The sequence below is a fragment of the Lemur catta genome, chromosome 23, assembly GCF_020740605.2.
Source record: "Lemur catta isolate mLemCat1 chromosome 23, mLemCat1.pri, whole genome shotgun sequence".
Classification (NCBI taxonomy): Eukaryota; Metazoa; Chordata; class Mammalia; order Primates; family Lemuridae; genus Lemur; species Lemur catta.
Window position 1 is genome coordinate 4,441,213 of NC_059150.1, and position 13,014 is coordinate 4,454,226.

Consider the following 13,014-nt stretch of genomic DNA (forward strand, 5'->3'; position numbering starts at 1 on the left):
AAATCTGACAAAAGGTGTGTAAGTCCTCTAAACTGAAAACTGTAAGCTATTATTCCAATAAATGAAAAGATATAAAGAGACCGGGCGTGGTGGTTCACGCCTGTAATCCTAGCACTCTGGGAGGCCGAGGTGGGAAGATTGCTTGAGCTCAGGAGTTCGAGACCAGCCTGAGCAAGAGCAAGACCCCATCTCTACTAAAAATAGAAAGAAATTAGCTGGACAACTAAAAATATATAGAAAAAATTAGCCAGGCATGGTGGTGCATGCCTGTAGTTCCAGCTACTTGGGAGGCTGAGGCAGTAGGATCGCTTGAGCCCAGGAGTTTGAGGTTGCTGTGAGCTAGGCTGATGCTGCGGCACTCTAGCCTGGGTAACAGAGCAAGACTCTGTCTCCAAAAACAAAAAAAAAGAAAATTCAAAAGAATCTATAGACAAACCACTTATCATTTTGAATGGGAAGCATTTGTTGTTGCTATTAGTCTTTTGCTAGCACCAACTATGTTTTATTCATTTTAGAATCTTTACTACCTTGAATAGGGCCCAACAAAAAGAACTCATAAAATTAATACCTCTGAATGAATTAATGTATGCTCTCAATTCTTAAACTAAAAATGCTAAACAGATGATTTCATGCCCTTAGGTAATAAATTGTTTACTGCAATCAAGAAAGTATATATCTACCAGTTTAGTAATTTTTATGATTTTGGAGGGGGCATATGGAACACAGATGAAAGTTACGGGTCTTCATCCTAGAAAAATGCAGATTTGAAAATATGCAAAGATTTGCATTTACTTCTGAAGCATTTATGGACAGTTGAAAGTGCATGTTTGGACTCTCAATATTTGGCATTTTGGAGGACTGATCTTGCATGAAGGCAAATGACAGTTCTACCCTGATGTCACATTTTAGGCCATTCTCAATACTCTGTAAGGCAGTACCTACCTCAGGGAAAGTTCTGAGGATGGGAGATCTGTATGGAGAGAAAACTGGGCAATGTCTTGGTGAATACTTTCATCTCTCTGGCTCTTGGGGGTCAGATGGATCCAGTTCTCTTTCTGCCTCTTATGAGGATGTGTCATCTATATTAAGTAGCCTGGAATGACTATACATGGGATGCTCCTGACCAATTCAAAGCTTTAATTCCTTATCATCTGTGTTGAGTCCATTCCCAAACCCAATTCTTCCAGAATTCACATTGGCCCTTTTATCTCTACCCTTTCCCAGACTTAATCCAGATGCTGATATTTCTAATCCATACTGTGTAATCATGAGGGGCTGTCACCAGCAGTCTTACACATTTCACTGCCTCCACAAAGCCTTCTTCATAATATACCTTCTGATAGAATTTCCCCTTTACCAGAGGTCCCAGCAGGCTATAGCGGGCACAGACATTATTCTCCAACATAGGCTCATAGCCGAGTTCCACCTGCCCGTGTTGCAGGTAATATATCCTCTGCTTACCCACGCCTGTCAGAAACTTTATGTGGGATACGTTGTGAGGCTGATCAAAAACCACAGTGTATTTGTGGCCTGGTATGAGATACTTAGTCTGGAAGTAACTCTCATTCATGAAATAAGCATATTCTGGGATAGTAGAGCCTGTCGACATCATGTTTGTAAAGAAAGAGGCAGGAGGGTTGTTGGGTTTACCAAGATTCTCTTCCTCTTCGCCTTCCTTTTGGTAACATGTGTCCTTGGAAGTAAAATTATAGCCCCAAGAGTGAAAGAGATTTGGAGCAAGGCTAATGGGAACTGTCTGGCCCAAGAGGAAACTAAAATTTGATAGAAGCAAGTGAGCAGGAATGTCCTTAAGGAAGAGGAGGAAGAAAGAGGTCAGGCGGGAGAGATCACTAGTGTGGAAAACTTTCCCTGAGATGTGCAGGCTGGAGAACTCCAGGATCACCCAAGGTAGTTCCTCCCAGGCTGATAATGCCCAGTAGATGGAGGAAACAAATTTGGGGCTGCAGCGTACATGATCTTCCATCAACAGAAAGTAATCAGAGAGGCTGCTAGCGAAGTTCATGAGGAGGGCATAGTCTACTTTCTGCCTGGAATAAAGTGCTTCACAGGGTGAGGCGTGATTAGCGTCACTGAGATTTCCTGGGAGAGGAGAGCCACCGAGAAGGCCGTGGATCACCAGCAGCTTCCTGGCATCAATGCGTGGTGCAAAGAGCCTGGAAATGTTGGCAGCTGTTTGGCGGAGCCACTCAGGGTCAGGATCTGACAGGTGGACCAGCACCACGATAGACTTCTGCTCAGGTTCCGAGGACGCTTCAAACACGGACTGCAGGGTGTCCAAGAGGTAGCTCCCACGAGGATGCTGCACTGAGGAAATCCCCACCGTGAGCAGTTCTGGAGGGAGAGAGGGGGACCTTTAGCACTTCAGGATGGTGACGAGTCCCTAGAACTCTCCTCCCAGGTCTTCCCTTATGCCAATACCTGTGACAATTCACATTTCTTTTCCCTGGGAGTGTACAGTCCTGCTGAGGGGTTAATATCTATGTGATCAGAAATTGTGAAGTGGATTCACGGATCCATACGTTGAAAGGCTACTGGGGGAGGCTTTATGAAGGACGAGGCTCTCTCTCACGGGGAAGGCCACAGGGCACCAAAGGGAAACTTGCTGGCTTGGCAAATTATCTCAGCCTGGCCTTGACCTTCAGAGTTATCTCAGCTACCCCAGATCAATCAAACCTGGATTAGAGGATCTCCAGGGACCCATGTATACCCAAGGGTCTGGCCGTCTAGTGCACTGGGACCTGAAGTCCACACCACCCTCTTTTCCCTCTACCCAGTGCTTTTTCCCATGGCTCCCGCAGTTCCTCTCCCATCCTGTCTTCCGCTCCCTGAGGGCCTGCCATGAATGAGCTTCTCTATGGGACACTAGGGCTTCTCATCCTGTCGGCTATTCAAGGGGTGACCAGGTGGCAGGAAAACACACTCAGGGTTATAACATGCACCAAATCCCATGGCATGGCCCTCCCTCAGAGCACCCTTCTTTCCTCAGCAGATGCCAGTCATTTCCCCTTTGACCCTCCTTCCCTTTTCTTGTTAAACTCCCTTGTCTGGCCTTCTCCTAGCCCGACCCTTCCCTCCCATGTACTCACTCTTTTGCTGGGGAGGGGCTCCAGCCAGGACTTTGTACTTGGCATGTTGGAGTAAAGGGGACCTTTGCTGCATCTCCTTGAAGGTTTCCAGATGGTTCTTGCTTTCAGAGCTGATTTGCTCTACAAGTATTTGCCAAGCTTTCTCCTTTTCTTTCTGAGGATAAGATACATGTGAGCCCTGAGGTTTGTCCCAGATTCTCTGGGGACAACTAAGGAGCAGATCCCCCTTTTAGGGCAGGCCGGGCAAGCCCCAGTACCCAGTCACCAGGGAGGCCAAGTCAGGGCTCAGTTCAGTGCTCTCCCCACCTTGTCATGAGAACACACAGGCTTTCGGCAGAAGCCATGAGTCCCGAGTGGGGGGGGGGGGCTTCCCCAGTTTGGGCAAGATGTCTGTGGGAAGGTCCTAGGCTTATGTGGAGTAAGAATTTGCCTGTCCCCACCATGGCCCACACCTAATTTCTCCTACCATTATCAGCCTGGCAAATGTCATCTAGCTCAGCTTAGGCCTGTGCTAGTGTTTCTGAGATGTGCTGAGGACCAATGCCTGGCCCTGTCCTTAAGGAACATGCACACGCTGCCTCAATTCTGAAGTCCTTCCTTTTGCTCCAATCTGACCACGAATGCATTTTTGAACCACTTCCCCACATCTGCCCTGTGCTTTGCTCCAGCTGATCTAAGATGTTTTGGGAAAAAAATGAGGATTCCAAAACTTTATCACGACTTGTGTGGGATTTGGTCTTCCCCCTTGCAAACTATGTCCACTTGGGGAAGTTACTTCAAATCCCTTCATGTGAGAAATGGGGAGAATAAGATCTCCCGTGCCAGGCCCTGGTTGGGAGGTGGCCAGCACCTGTGTGGCCAATACCTGCTGGTCCTGCCAGTCAGCCTGGTCCTCTAGAGGTGGGTGTGCATTGCCCTCTCCACACGTCAAATGCCCTCTCTCCATCTCTGTCCCTATTCAAATCCCATGCATATTTCAAGGGTCAGTGGAAAGCGGCTATTTTCAATTGAAAAATTTAGGAAGTAACTGTGAATCAAGCTGGCTGGTGTTGGTTCTGAATGATTCCTTCAACAATGTAGAACACCTTTGTGGAGCTTTTAAAGTAGAGCTACAGGAAGTGGTGGAGTCTCTACCACTCCCATTCCTCTGCTAGGTGGGTGTCTTAGTTACCCCAAATTAGGTTTCTAATTGCCTATCCTCTTCTGTGTCTAGTAGTCCTCTGTTTTCCCCTGGAAACTTCCCCTGTCTTCATCTGTACTTCTCTATTGTCACCATTGACAGTCATAACAAATTACTCTTTTTTTTCTCTTCTAGCTAGGCAATTCTCAGAAAGTAAATTGCCTTTTCTTAAGGAAAATAAATAAGAAAATTATGTGACTTCCTTTCATATTCATTTAAAAAAATTCACTCTCAGCCTTTACTTCTCTGAGAACATTTGCGGTGATTCTAGAGTGATCCACATAGATGAGACCTAAACACTGACTTGTATTTATTTTCCTACTTAATAACTGAAAATTGGCCCCACTGTAAGGCTCTGGTACTTACCAAAAGAAGTTTATATTCAACATTTTGGATTTTCTCATGGAGGAAGAAGCTGCAGAGGAGTAAGGACACAATTGCTATGACACATCTCCAGAAGCAATGGTACATGCTGCCAGGGGTTGGATGTAGCTCTGCAGAGAGATGTGAGTAGCACCTGGGTCTTAAGTACCTCCCACTCAGAGATGTGCATGGATCCATTTTCTCACCCCTTTTACCTTCCTACCTCAAGGTATCCCTGCTTTATTGTTTCCTGAGCTTCCCCAGTCATACTGACACCACTCACTCCAATTTTTTGCCGTCTAATAATGAGAAAGGCCAAGGAGCTTGAGTCTATTCACCCTCAACATTCTGTACCTTCTGCCTGGGTTTCCAGATGTATTGTCATTTTCTAGTTGTTTGTGATAGGAAGTGAACTAAATCTGCCTTTATTTATCCATGTAAATCAGGGATACATCGTAGGAAAGGAGAGGGAAAAAATGAACAGGGCCACACTACAGAGGGGACAAACCGTCTTAGAGTAGGGGTCCAAGCAGAAAAGCTGTTATCAAAGAAACGAAATCAAAGCGGGCAATGGGCCGAGATTGCATTCTTCCAAATCCTATATATCAAACTAAAGTTCCCTCACCGGTTTTTCCGATTCTCCGCATTGTCCAGCCACTATGCTGCCTGATTCATCAAGGCTCGCCTCAATGTCTCCTTCCAAGCTTGTGTTTGGATAAGGTGGCAGAATTTTTGTAGGAACTTGTACCTCTGAGTTAAGTAACGATATCTGAATACAAGACCTTTATTGCATATGCCACAATCCCTCCAGGGCTACTAAGGTAGGAAGGAAAATTGAAAGTAACCAGAAGTTTCTAACCAGCTGAAAATTCTCACCATAATTGGAGCAGTAAGTCCATTGGAATCATTTCATCCATCTGATGGCTCTTAGCTCACACACACACACACACACACACACATGTAATTTGAAGTTCCTCGGTGAGCAGGAATTTTTCTGAAACTCCAAAGAAAACAACCTTAGTATCAGAAGGGCTGGGCTCTGACTATACAGAGTAGGTTGAGGCCACTGAATGGCTCCTACAAGACAGCCAGACCTGGTCATCACCCCCAGGAGACGCCCCCTGGAAACCATTGTTGTCTCTCAATGGGGGGCAGGCAGCTCACCATCCCCACCATCACAGCAAGACCTGTTTGCAAGTGAAGGTTAGTTTTGGATGGTGAGTAAGTGTTAAAACCAGCTTTCTAGTTGTGGCAGAGATATAGCATGTCTCTCCAAACATTCAACTTTCTCCCCTACATTGCCTGGTCCCCTTGCAGTTAGGTGAGGCCACAATACTAACTCTAGCCAATGAAAAATGAGTGGAAACGGGTGTCTTATTTCTGGGATGAGACAGTGAAAAATCCAAAAGACATTCTCCACTTTTCTCTTTCCCCTACTCTAGTGACTGAGTCAGTCTGGTCTCCATAGAGTGTATGGAGAGAGCAGAGTCAATACTTCTTTAAACTTGGATGACACATGTAATTTTTTTCTTATATTTTACCCAATTTTCTAGTTGTTTATAATAGGAGGTTAATACAAGTTCTAATTACTTTATAGTGAACAGAAATAGGGATCCTAAATTCAACTTTTAAATCTGAAGAATAAAACCTATAATTATAGATAAGCTTTACTTAGTGATAATACTGTTTTGTTAAAAGTACATGAATAGGCTGGCCATGGTGGCTGGTGCCGTAATCGTAGCACTCTGGGAGGCTGAGGTGGGAGGACTGCCTGAGGTCAGGAGTTTGAGACCAGCCTGAGCAAGAGTGAGGCCAGTCTCTACTAAAAAATAGAAAAATTAGCTGGGCGTCATGGCATGTGTGCCTGTAGTCCCAGCTACTGGAGAAGCTGAGGCAGGAGGATCGCTTGAGCCCAGGAGTTTGAGGTTGCTATGAGCTAGGCTGATGCCATGGTACTCTAGGCTAGGTGACAGAGCAAGGCTCTGTTTCAAAAAAAAAAAAAAAGGTTCATGAATAGAACTATAGCATTATTTCATAGGCCATGACTCATCTGAGACTGAGATAAAAAGCATCCTCTTCCTCTCCCTTTCCTCTTCTTCCTTCTTCTACCCCTTACTCATTTTCCTTCTGAGTCTTTTTTTTTTTTTTTTTTTAAGACAGAGTCTTGCCCTGATGCTCAGGCTGGAGTACAGTGACAGGATCATAGCTCACTGCAGCCTCGAACTCCTGGGCTCAGGTGATTCTTCTGCCTCAGCCTCCTGAGCTAGTACTGCAGACATGAGCCACCATGCCCGACTAATTTTTAAATATTTTTTGTACAGATGGGGTCTCACTGTGTTGCCCAGGTTAGTCTTGAACTCCTACCCTCAAGCGATCCTCCCACCTTGGTCTCCCAAAGTGCTCAGATTACAGGTGTGAGCCACCATGTCCAGCCTTTTTAGTTTTTTAAAAAGATTTTTCCTCATCCGCTTCCTTCTGTCTCAACCAAAATATCTTTAAAAAAAATTTATATAGAAGTAAATATAATCATAAAAGTTCTAGTATAAAATATAATTATTAGTCTAAAAGCTAGTATTTTTATAACTTTGGTTTGCAACTCCACATTTTGTTTTCTACATGATTTTTGAGCTGAATGCATTAAAAAAAACAATTATTAGTATATGATTTTGGATACACAATGTATAAAGATGTAATTTTGTGATATCAATAACTAAAAAGGGTGGAAAAGGAGCCGACAGGAGCAGGGGTTTTGTATGTTATTGAAGTTAAGCTGGTACAAATTCAAATTAGACTGTTATGACTTTAAGATGTTAAATGTAATCCCCATGGTAACCTTAAAAAATAGTTATAGAATATACACAAAAGGAAATGAGAAGAGAATTAAAACATTTCTCTACAAAAAAATCAGGCAAACACAGAAGAAGACAGTAGTGCAGGAAATGAAGGACAAAAAAGCTGTATGGCATATAGAAAACAAACAGCAAAATTTATGTAATATTTTTCTACATATCTCTGGTATTTGTGTGGTGTATTTAAAAATTGGCCCATGTTATTTTTCAATCACAGTTCTTACTCATATCATCTCCCTTTCAATCTTAAAACTTGACAATTCTGAGTACTACAGTAGTGATCCTTTCCTATCACCCACTGTTGATACTATTAGAGAACCTTTATATGTTCTAAAAATATTATTTCTTACCCCCCTTTTTTATCATTCTACTTATTATATTTTATTCAAAGCATCTGTTAGCTAACCTAATGTTCTTGTTCATTAGACCATTATCCTATGTATGTTTTTAAAAATTTATGACTGACACATAATAATTGTACATATTTATGCGGTACAATGTAATGTTTTGATACCTGTACAAATTGTATAATGATCACATCACAGTAATTAGCATATCCATCACCTTAAACATTTATCATTTCTTTGTGATGAGGACACTCAATAACACCTCTTCTAGTTATTTTGAAATGTACATTCTTGCTAACTCTAGCCATCGTGCTGTGCAACAGACACCAGAAGTTATTCCTCCTCATCTAACTGTAGCTTCTACTTCCCTCCAGTCCTCCCCATCCTCTGGTAACCACTGTTCTACTGTCTACTTCTATGTGAGTCACTACTGAGGTATCCCACTCAACATACTAAAACTTTTGCATAGCTTATCAAGGAACTATATTCTAGGACCATGCTTTATAAGAGAAAGAAAGAAGAAATGACACAGGGAAATTATAAAATACTTAGAGATGAATGAAAATGAAAATACAACATACCAAAACTTATAGGATACAACAAAAGTACCGAGGGGAAAATTTATAACTATAAATGCGTACATTTAAAAAGAAGAAAGAGCTAAACTCAACAACCTATTAGGGAACTAGAACAATTTAAGGAAATAGAGAAAGGATAATTAAGTCCACAGCTAGCAGAAGGGAGGAAATAATAAAGATTAGAGCAGAGATAAACAAAATAGAGAATAGAAAAACAATAGAGAAAATAAACCAAACCAAAAGTTGTTCTTTGAAAAGATCAACAAAATTGATAAATCTTTTAGCTAGATTGACTAAGAAAAAATGAGAAGACTCAGATAACTAATGTCAGAAATGAAAGCGGGACATTACTACTGATTCACAGAAATAAAAGGGATTATAAGGGAGTATTAGGAACAATTGCATGCCAACAAATTGGATAACCTGGGATTAAATGGATGAATTCCTAGAAACACAAAACCTACCAAGACTGAATCATGAAGAAACAGAAAATACGAATAGACTTACAACCAGTAAGGAGACTGAATCAGTAATGAAAAAAATCTCACAAAGAAAAGCCCTGGATCTGATGGCTTTACCAACAAATTCTACCAAACATTTAAGAGGAACTAGCATCCATCTATCTCAAACTGTTGCAATAAATTTAAGAGGATGAAACACTTCCTAATTCATTCTGTGAGGCCAGTATTGCCCTGATACTAAAGCCAGCAAAGACACCATGAGAAAAGAAAACTACAGACCAATATCCCTTATGAACATTTATGCAAAAATGCTCAACAATCCATAACCATTGCTTGCTTGTATAAAAAAAATCTTCAAAAAGATATTAGCAAACAGAATTAAGCAGCATCTTAAGCACAATATACTATGACCAAGGGGGATTTATTCCTGGATGTAAGAACAGTTTAACATGAAAATCAATCAACGTAATATAACATATTAACATAATAAAGGGAAAAACCCACATAATTATCTCAACTGATTCAGAAAAAGCATTTGACAAAATTCCACATCCTAATATAATGAAGGGGAAACCCCCCCCACATAATTATCTCAATTGATGCAGAAGAAGCATTTGACAAAATTCCATACCCTTTCCTGATAAAAACACTGAACAAGCTAGGAATAAAAGGAAATTACCACAAGACAATAAAAACCATGTATGAAAAAGTCATAGGAAACATCAATGGTGAAAGAGCGAAAGCTTTTCCTCTGAGATCAGGAACAAGGAAAGGATGCTTGCTTTGCCACTTATACTCAATATAGTACTGGAAGTTCTAGCCAGAGCAATTAGGCAAGAAAAAAAAGGCATCCAAATTGGAAAGGAAGAAGCAAAATTATCTGTTTGAAGACGATAAGATCAGCGTGTATTCTAGCCCCAGTGAAAGAGCAAGACTCTGTCTCAAAAAAAAATTAGCCACAGATAATACATAAACAAATAGTAGCCTGTAGATAGAAAACATATACTCATTTCTGTAATTCTTGATTTGTTTAGTTTTGCAATTACCAAGTTTTATTACTCCCCAAATTTTGATCCCTGTGATGAGGCTATACTGCCCCCGTGTGGTGTAGTCTGCCCAGGAACTTTAAACTGGAAGTCTGCACGCTTGCTGTGTAACTAAATGGGCCAGATAGTAAATATCTATTTTAGATTTTTGAGGGTCATATATATGGTCTTTGTCATAACTACTCAACAGTCTTGCAGAGTGAATGTAGTCATCCATAGCTCTTTGAGGAAGACGCGGTGGCAGCTGTAGTGGAACCCTGGTCCGCCCGCTCCTGCTCCTGCCTCTCCGCTGTCGCTCTCGCAGGGAAACTGCGCCACGGAAATACATCCGTGGAGCCACAGGTGGCGATTCGCGGAACTAAAATTACCCTAACCAGTCGCAACTTAAAACCCCCTGCCGAATATGTGTGCTGACTTTGATCAGAGGGGCAAAGGAAAAGAATCTCAAAGTGAAAGGACTGGTTTGGATCCCTACCAAGATTCTGAGAATCAGTAAGAGAAAAACTTGTAGTTAAGGATGGGCATGTGGCTCATGCCTGTAATCCTAGCACTCTGGGGGGCCGAGGCGGGAGGATCGCTTGAGCTCAGGAGTTCGAGACCAGCCTGAGCAAGAGTGAGACCCGCCCCGTCTCTACTAAAAAATAGAAATTAGCTGGACAACTAAATATATATAGAAAAAATTAGCTGGGCATGGTGGCACATGCCTGTAGTCCCAGCTACTCGGGAGGCTGAGGCAGGAGGATTGCTTGAGCCCAGGAGTTTGAGGTTGCTGTGAGCTAGGCTGACGCCATGGCACTCTAGCCTGGGCAACAGAGTAAGACTCTGTCTCAAAAAACAACAAACAAACAAACAAACAAACAAAACTTGTAGTTAAGATTCCAGGACTGGGGAGAATCTCAAGATGAACCCACATGAGAATCCGCAAGCGACACACTGACTTGCACAGAATTTATGAGACTGTTAAACAGATTACTTCCATCAGTATTGAGCCAGATGTTGAAACTGAAGTCATCATTGCTTGCTAAAAAAAACAAAGTAGGCCTGGCCCTTGGCTCTGCTTGTAATCCTAGCTCTCTGGGAGGCTGAGGCAGGAGGATTCTCTTGAGCCCAGGAGTTTGAGGTTGCAGTAAGTTAGGCTGACGCCACTGTACTCTAGTACCGGTGAAAGAGCAAGACTCTGTCTCAAAAAAAAAAAAAAATTAGCCACAGATAATACATAAACAAATAGGCATGTCTGTGGTCCAATAAAACTATTTATAAAAATACATAGGGGTCAGATTTGGCCGGTAGCCTCTGGTTTGCTGGCCCTTGGTCTAAACCTGTGGTTCTCAGTATTTGGGCTGAACAGTCCTAACACTAAAGTTGCCTGGGGAGTGTTTCTTTATGTTGCCTAAATTGGACTTGCACTTGGAACTCTGGTCTCAAGGGATCTCAGCTTCCTGGTGTGTGCCCGATCAGCTTTCTGGGTGTTGTTTTAAAATAATGTGGGTGCCCAGGCCCCACCTCAGACTGACTGAATAAGAAACTTTGGGTATGGGCCCAGCTCACTGGTACTTTATAAAATTCCACCAGGGAGTCCATTGTGCAGTCAAGGTTGAGAACTACTGACTTTTAAAATTAAAGTACAGCCTGCATTTTTTGAGTGCTTATTATATGCCAGGTGCTGAGCTAAGAGTTTTCCATGTACTATATTATTTCATTTAATCCTCACAACAACTCTATGAATTGGGAACCATTTACTTTGCCTATTTTATAGATAAGGAAACTGAATTTTGGTGAGATTAAGTAATTTGCTCAAGGTCATATAGTTTTAAGAGGAAGGACAGTGATTCAAACCCAGACATCTGCCTCTAGAGTCTGAGCTTCCTATCACTAGGCTACTCTATTTGTTATTATTATTACTATTATTATTTTTTTAAGAGATAGGGTCATAATATATCACCCGGCTGGTCTCAAACTCCTGGCCTCAAGTGATCCTTTCACCTCAACCTCATGAGTAGCTGGGACTATAGACATGAGCCACCATGCCAGCTATTATTATTTTTAACTGAAAACACTCAGCCTCTATCTGAACTTAACTAGATAAACTATTTATTTTTTTTACCATATACTATATTTAAAGTAAGGCATACAAAATTAGTCACAAGCAGTTTTACCCAGATTTAATGTACTTTTTCTAGTGCCATTGAATTTTCATTTCAAGTCAATTTCTTCCCCGACCTTGTCCACAGTTTGGCAGATCATATAAATTCATTGGTTAAGTACCCTTTCAGTTTGTTTTCTGTGTTTCAGATTTGCTTCATCTTAGCCACTGTTTGACTCCACATCTGCTTAGGCTATCAATATTAGAGGCAAAGGTTTAGTATGACTTTCGTCATTTTAGAGGCAGTATAATATAGTGGATTTTTTATATATTACCTTTGATGACAGGCTTCGGTTTGAATTCTGGTCCTGCCACTTGTTTGTTAAGTGCCTGATAGTCTTCTAGCATTTTAATCAACTGGAGTGGGCTGTCTTGCTTCTGAGTCCCCCATATATTCTTTCTTCATGCTGTAGAAGCAAAAAGGAATGAGTTACCTACGGTGTTTTTAAGTAACAGTAACAATCACAACTTTATCACCACCACAATAACAATAGCTGACATTTTTTGAATCCTTACTATGTGCTATTTTAAATACTTTTTTATGGGTTGATTTATTTAATTATTTCAATAACTTTGTGAAATAGGTGTTACTATCTGCAACAAAACTGAGGCCCAGAGAGGTTAAGTAACTTTTCCAAAGTCACATAGATAATAAGTGGCAGCGGCAGGTTTTGAATCTAGGGAAGTCTGACTTCACAATCTGTACTCTGTACTACTTTTAAAACATTGCTTTATCATTCTAAGCTGCCTCCAATAGGAACTTCCACTGTCATATATATTCAAATAAGGAATGATTTTCCAATGCCTCCAAAGCAATGGTTACCAGGCTTTAGGATTTCACAGGGTATTAAAATTTAAAATAAGATGCTGGCAACCAACATAGATTTGCTACTTTTAAGTTTTAATAAGAAAGGATCTTAAAAAGCAACCCCTCCACCAT

The 13,014-nt window shown here is 41.5% G+C and overlaps 1 protein-coding gene across 1 annotated transcript; it reads right to left on the reverse strand.

The window, feature by feature from the left end:
• Positions 1-1,189: 1,189 nt before the first annotated feature.
• Positions 1,190-12,401, reverse strand: LOC123626970 (alpha-1,6-mannosyl-glycoprotein 4-beta-N-acetylglucosaminyltransferase-like). Its single transcript, XM_045536272.1, has 3 exons — positions 12,350-12,401; positions 3,108-3,261; positions 1,190-2,352 (listed from the first exon to the last, which is right to left on the reverse strand). The coding sequence occupies exons 2-3, from the start codon at positions 3,178-3,180 to the stop codon at positions 1,211-1,213; spliced, it is 1,215 nt and encodes a 404-aa protein (XP_045392228.1). The 5' UTR covers positions 3,181-3,261; positions 12,350-12,401; the 3' UTR covers positions 1,190-1,210.
• Positions 12,402-13,014: the final 613 nt, after the last annotated feature.

What these genes read in the sequence shown, in the direction of transcription:
- LOC123626970 (XM_045536272.1), bottom strand. Translation starts at nt 3,180, where the DNA reads ATGCAGCAAAGGTCCCCTTTACTCCAACATGCCAAGTACAAAGTCCTG. An exon ending in AGCCCCTCCCCAGCAAAAGA is followed by an intron (nt 2,353 to 3,107) that starts GTGAGTACATGG and finishes CTCTCCCTCCAG; the next exon opens with AACTGCTCACGGTGGGGATT.